General features: G+C 37.4%; 1 protein-coding gene across 1 annotated transcript; it reads right to left on the bottom strand.

Moving 5' to 3' along the window:
* Positions 1-2,629: 2,629 nt before the first annotated feature.
* On the bottom strand, positions 2,630-5,598 carry LOC122670708 (PAN domain-containing protein At5g03700-like). The gene is made up of 2 exons (XM_043867669.1): positions 5,094-5,598; positions 2,630-3,653 (listed from the first exon to the last, which is right to left on the bottom strand). Exons 1-2 carry the CDS (start codon positions 5,577-5,579, stop codon positions 2,640-2,642), a joined length of 1,500 nt encoding a protein of 499 aa, XP_043723604.1. The 5' UTR covers positions 5,580-5,598; the 3' UTR covers positions 2,630-2,639.
* Between the last annotated feature and the right edge of the window lie 857 nt (positions 5,599-6,455).

Here is a 6,455-nt window from a genome sequence, read left to right on the forward strand (position 1 = left end):
TAACCATAATAACTTTTGTCCTTAAATTTTTGGCGTATTTGTTGTTTCCTTCATGCTACATTTGATTATTCAATCTTAGAACACTTCACATCCTATAGGATGCAGTGGTAAAGTTTTCTTGTAGAAGAATTCAGAAAGCCGAGCTCTATGTCCAGTGTTCAGCTTTCTGTTACTCTAGTTGCTGACAGCGGTGGTGGTGCAAGTAAAAAAGGGGCAGCGTTGGTGGCGAGTTAAAGGGTGGCAGAGAGGGGCTTAGATTCTTTGTACATAGAGATGACTCTCACCATTTTCAGTTTCAGATGGCTCAGGTGCAACCGTAAAGATTGCTCCATTGTAACCAAGTGATCATGGGTTCGAGTCTGAAAACAGCCTCTCTGTGAGTCTCTTGTCGGCTCCATCCTTTTATTTCCTTCTCTTTCCCCAATTCCATTTCTCTACCCATCACTGTGTATTTCTCTTTTCTTATTATTATTTATTTTTCAGCCTGCAACTCATCTTCCTTTTTTTCAAACCATAAACAATTTGGAAACGATGAGTTGCAAGTTTTTTTCTTTTTTCTTGCAAGGGTATTTTTGTCACTATACCTATTGATTTTAACGATGTTAGTCCTACACTAACGGATTGGGGACGTGTTAATTTTTTGAAAAGTAGGGGCAGTTGAAATTTCTCAAAATTGATGGGTATTTTTATAACTACGTGATACCTCAGGGGTGGTAGGTGAAAATTTTCCCAAAAACATTACAAAACTGGTGGATATAACCCAATTATGTTTTACATTGACAAGTTACTTGAGTTAAAAAGGTGGGAGAATGTTCTCTGTGCCGCAGCGCAGGCTGTGCCTAGGTTCATGGGCAGCCTGTGCAGGGGGGCAGGATGGTCATTGCGCCCACCCACATGTGCCTGGGCACAACCTGCGTTGTGGCACAGAGAACAACGTCTCTAAAAAGATTTACCAAATCCCCATGTGAGTAAAAAAAAAGCTAATGAATAACCCAAAATGCCTCCAACATCCTTCTATCTCCTTCTCCGATGGAACCAACAACTCTCTCCTGCAACCACTCCCTCGATCCTCCCTCCCATGTTTTAAGTTAAAAGCTCCAAGAGGACCTAGTCTATATCCACAACTGATGCAACTCCGTATCGACGCCTTTCCCTTTGTAAATGGCTAAGTGACTCTGTAACCTTAGCTTATACCTTTTGTAAAATAACAGGTTAGTTGAACTCTTTCACTTACCGTCAACCAACTAAGCTATTTCATATCAAAATCTCACTTTTTTTTATTGTAATTCAATAACCAAGGATTTAGTTCACAACTGCTCATTCTAGCCCCCATTCACTCAAAATGCTGGCGATTTTTCTGGAAAATTAATATTCATCTAAAATTTAAAATATTCTTTTGGCGTGTCTTAAATGCAGGATTGCCCGTTAAAGTGTCTTTCTCGAAATGGATGGCAATCGAGCCTACATGTGTTTTATGTGGTTGTTGTGATGAATTAATTAGGCATCTTTTTCTATAATGTGATTGGACTAAGCGTATCTGGGCAACAAACCCTCTTTGATTGAGAGCAGAGCTTCTCTCCAACCCTTCAATGGCACTACTGTGTGTCTCTTTATTTCAGTCAAGAGTCTTGGATAAACAATCTTCTTATTGGTGTTATTTTAGTTTTTATTATCACTTGTTATTAGGGCTGCAACAGGGGCGGGTTGGGCCGGGTTTTTTAAAACCCTAACCCAACCCTGAGTCCCCTTAGCTGGGCCCAGGCCTGCCCTGACCCTGACTCAAGGCCTAAATACCTTGACCCTAACCCTGACCCTGACGGGCCAAGCCCAGCCCAAGCCTGCCCTGATTGGCCCTGGTCGTGCAATAATTAAATTAAAATAACAAGTCTAGAGAAGATGTGAGAGATGAGACTTGAACCCAAGACCTTTTGGTAGTAATTGGTTTTTTTACAACACAAATTGCCAAGTGCCCTAAGCACTTAGATATATTAGTAATAAATAGCTTCTATTTTTTAATAAATAAAGAAATTTCTTCGGTGCTAAAATCAAGATCAAAATCAGGATTAGTTAATAATTTTCTTGAGTTAGCTGACTTAACAGATAACTTTACCAATATTAGTCTCTTCTGGAGTAGTGATTTTTCTAGCTTATAAAGCAGTAGCAGATAAGTGTAACATGTCTCCGAAAGACTATATTCTTCATAAAAGATACAAAAATACAAAAATAAAAGGATTTAGTTCACGGTATGAGATCCGGTATCAGTCACGGCCGATACCTATTTGAGAATGATACATATCAGACAATATCAATCCGAAATGGCTGCAAATTCAAAGAGTCACAGCTGATCCGTAGCAGATCTGATACCGATACCTAAAATCATGTCAATAACCTTGGCCTTGGCTCAGCTAAGTGATGGTGAACAATTAGGATTTTGATTTTGATCCGGTATACTTGTTTAATGCATATCAGGTATGTGACTAGATTGTTGGAGCCCTGGAGAATGCTGGGCTGTAAACATGTGTTGTTCAGTTTCTCAGCCTTGAAATGGATATGCGGATGCTATGGATTCCAATAAGTTGATAGAATTCAATGAATCACCTCCTTCTTGTTGTTAGTATTGGCAAATAGCAATCTCAACTTCAAGTACTGTCATTGCCTGATGAATCCTTTCTTCTCTTTCTGATTACAAAATAATAAAAAGCAAAACCTCCCAAAACAAGAAGAACCAATCCATCAAGGATCCCTCCCATGACCAAGAGCAAATTTTTCAGTCTAGAACTCTTCCGATGATTCTTACCAATTCCCTTGGGAACTTTAACCAAATAATAACTCAACCCAACTCCCCTGTCAACCTGTTTCATTCCACTAACCAGCCCATAAAGGAAGCATCCACCTGCAGAATATAATGCAGCAACACATGAACAATTGGCCAAGCAAGAGCTCGAACATGAATCTTTACTAATGTTATAAATTTGATTGTTACTCATCAGATTACTACTGATACCCTTTAACTCCACCATCTCCACAGGGCCAGTGCTGACATTGCAGAATTCACTTGAAAATTCCTCACTACAATCAGATCCCAGACTGGGATTAAGACCTTCTCTTGATCCTGAAATTTCGATACAGGTACAGCTGTTGGACGGGGTATTACAAATACTATAGGGTTTACATGCTTGAGGAAGATCACATGTTCTATTCAGTGCTTGATAGGAGGCCTCAAACTTCCTCTTATCAACTGAATAATAATAGAGTCCCAAGTTTCCTGTTTTGTTATTCAGTGCTAAGAATCTCACCGGTTCATATCTTGTCGGTGAAATTTGAGCAATTCTTCGATGTCTAACATTGAAGAGCTTCAATCCTGTCGATCCTAACTCAGCAAAAGCACTGTTTTGGCTTTTCGAAGGCCTGAATTCCCAGTAAGGATACTTCCAAGTGCCAGAATTCAAGTATAAAGCTATCTTGTTGTTTTGAACTTCCAAAGAGTAAGAGTTCAACTCTGATGAGTTGGTTGAGAAAGAAGTAAGGTGAGCAGAGGCCTTGAGTACTTGGCTCCAGAGCATCACATCTGTGGGGAAGTCAAAACTCTGCCACTTGATATTGTTCATTGCATCAGCTAGAACAAGATTGCCTGTGATTAGTAACTGTAACCTCTGCTTCAAAAGAAGGGAAAGAAAGATGATTCAAAATGATTGACAAATACCAGGTCATGACAGTAATTGCTTAAATGGATTATTTGGATTTGGATGTTTATTATCCACATATGCTTAAATCACATGGTCATTGATCAAGAATCGGAACTGAGACTAGCCATAAATTACACTGAGTTAGTTAAAATCAAGATACTAAGATGGTGAAATCACCTATCTTGACCATCTAACAACTTGAAATTAAGTAGAACCTTATAGTCGATATTTTTTTAACAAGTAATCACCTTCCTCAGTCTGTATCTGATAATTCTTTTACCTTCTAATTGACATGCTTTGTGTTTATATGATTCTACTAAGGCTGCATTTCTTTCAACTTATAATATTTCACTGTGAAATAATAATTATTTATTTAAAAATTTTCTTATATATTTTTCTCTCATATGTGGATTTTTTAATTTTTAACTTTTTTTTGTTGCAAGGCTACCAAGAGTACCAATGATCAAGATACCATCATTCTTTTTGGGATAACAGGATCTGAATTTTGAAATGGATTTTTTTTTTTTTTTACAAACTATTGTATTGCATTTCAATAAACTATTTTCTCCTTTCTAATCCTTATATTTTTATATTAATTTTCAACAAAAACCTAGAAAATATTTTTCAGGCAAAAAAATGCAGGCTAAGAGAAACATTTACATGCCAACTAATATGCAGAGTCATTCATTTTTTTTTTTTTTTTTAGGTGAATGAAAAAAAGAATCCAAAATAATTTTGCTTGGGATCTTTTTCCAAGTGTTAAATTGGTGGTTTCCATTAACCTAACTTTTTTCCTTCTTGGATTTTATTTATGAAAGTTGGTTGGGGTAGGGTAGCATAATTCAAATTTCTATAATGCAACTACTAATAAGTAACACTCTTTTATTCTAATTTATAAGATCTTTCCACTGTTGCTACTAGCTAGTCATATATAGGTTTCCACCATAAATCTATGAGACATAACCAGTAATCAATCTTTAGCCTATCCAAAGAGTGCAAAACTGAGTCATAAAGCACATTTAATGGTCTAATTAGGATCAAAATTTCCATAAAAATACAACATTCTAAGGAATGGCCAATACAATATATGCATTTAAATAAGTTCCTTTGAATTCTTTGCTCTACAGCACTTTTGTTGCAAGAATGCTTTCTGGTTCACTACCTAATTTACCAAAAAAAAATTTCATAAAATGAAAGGAATTTTTTAATTTTAATTTTAATTTTAATTTTTATGGTTAAGAGATGGGACTGTGAACTGTTGGATTGGAATCCATCTATCCAACACCCACAAAAATTCCCATCCAACAGTCTACAGCAGGAGACTTAAACATAATAGGGATTTTTTTTTCTTCTTTTTTGGGGTTGATTGAACGAGTCAACTCAGTGGAATCCATATTAACATTTTACCTCCACACCTTCTCCAGAAGTATTAGTTCTCCACCCAACTCTTCTCCTCGCACCCATCAACCGCAACTCTCCATCTTTCCTCAGCTCCAAAACGCATCTCTGCGACGGGTAAAACGGCGAAAAGTGGCCGGAACTCCACACCTTTGTGTCACCAAGAAACACTTGCAGAGAACACGAATACCTCTTCAGATTATTCATGGCTTCCACGCTCAACGCAGCCCTGAAATTAGGTTCACTGTTGCCAATCTCCAAAATAAAAGCTTTTCCTTTGAAACCCTCGTTGAATTCAAGAGGAACTGGGACTGTGACACTGTAACCGATTGGAATATCGGATTTAGAAGCACAGCCAGAGAAGAAGCAGACGAGAAGGGTCAGTGTAAGTTGGTAGAACTCCATTTTTGGATTTTTCGAGTTCGAGATGTTCGATGGAATGCCTGAGGGATTTGGGGGAATGTGAAGGTGACGGTGAACAGGAAAGGTGGCCATGAGTGCGGAGTGTGGTGTCTCTATCGTCCCACACTCCCACCCACTGTTGAAGACGAATAATTATAGTATGACCTATGGGAGGACGAAATTCCTATCCATCTACTTGTGCTTGAAAATGTGAAAAAAAAAACAAAGTTTTATGGAAGTGTAATGGTTTCCTTTCAAAGAATCCTTCTTGTATGAATCTATAACTACTATGTGATAGCTCAAATTAAGCTCAAATTGTTTACATAGGTAGTGTTCAATGTCTTCCATTCATATGTGTCAATTTTAACTCAAAACAACAGGGCGTGAAAAAAATTGTGACAGGGTTTTGTGAGCGAGTGAGAGAGAGAAACACACTAATGAGGAGTGACGAAACGATTTCAAACATAGGGGGTAAAGAGATATTTTCATATGAGGAGAGACATAGAGAGATAGGGCGCTATATTGTAGAAAAATGTAAACTTAAAACGATTGAGAAAAGAATAAAAATCACAAACATTAATCACACAGTCATGCACAAAGATTTGTGTGATTTGATAAAATTGCATGTGTACGGTGATATGAAATTTGTTTCACTATCATTAGAGAATATGATTATAGTTGCTTAGTCTTCACAGTTCTCTCAGATTGATTACGAAAAAAAAAACCATTTGTTTAATCTTGTGTGGCAGATTCCATTCTACCCGGGTGGCTAAACAAACTTAGGAATAGAAAGGATGAAACTTTCATACTCTCTAAGGTAATGGTAACAGACTAACAGCCTAACATGACGGTGTGGATTGATGGAACTTGGAAAGTCCATTCACTTTTCTTAATTCTTTTTTGTTGTGATATGGTGTTGTCTGGTGAGTGTTGCTTAAATTCCCTGCCAAATGCCCAACCACTGTCCAC

This window comes from Telopea speciosissima, chromosome 8 (assembly GCF_018873765.1).
Source record: "Telopea speciosissima isolate NSW1024214 ecotype Mountain lineage chromosome 8, Tspe_v1, whole genome shotgun sequence".
Lineage (NCBI taxonomy): Eukaryota > Viridiplantae > Streptophyta > Magnoliopsida > Proteales > Proteaceae > Telopea > Telopea speciosissima.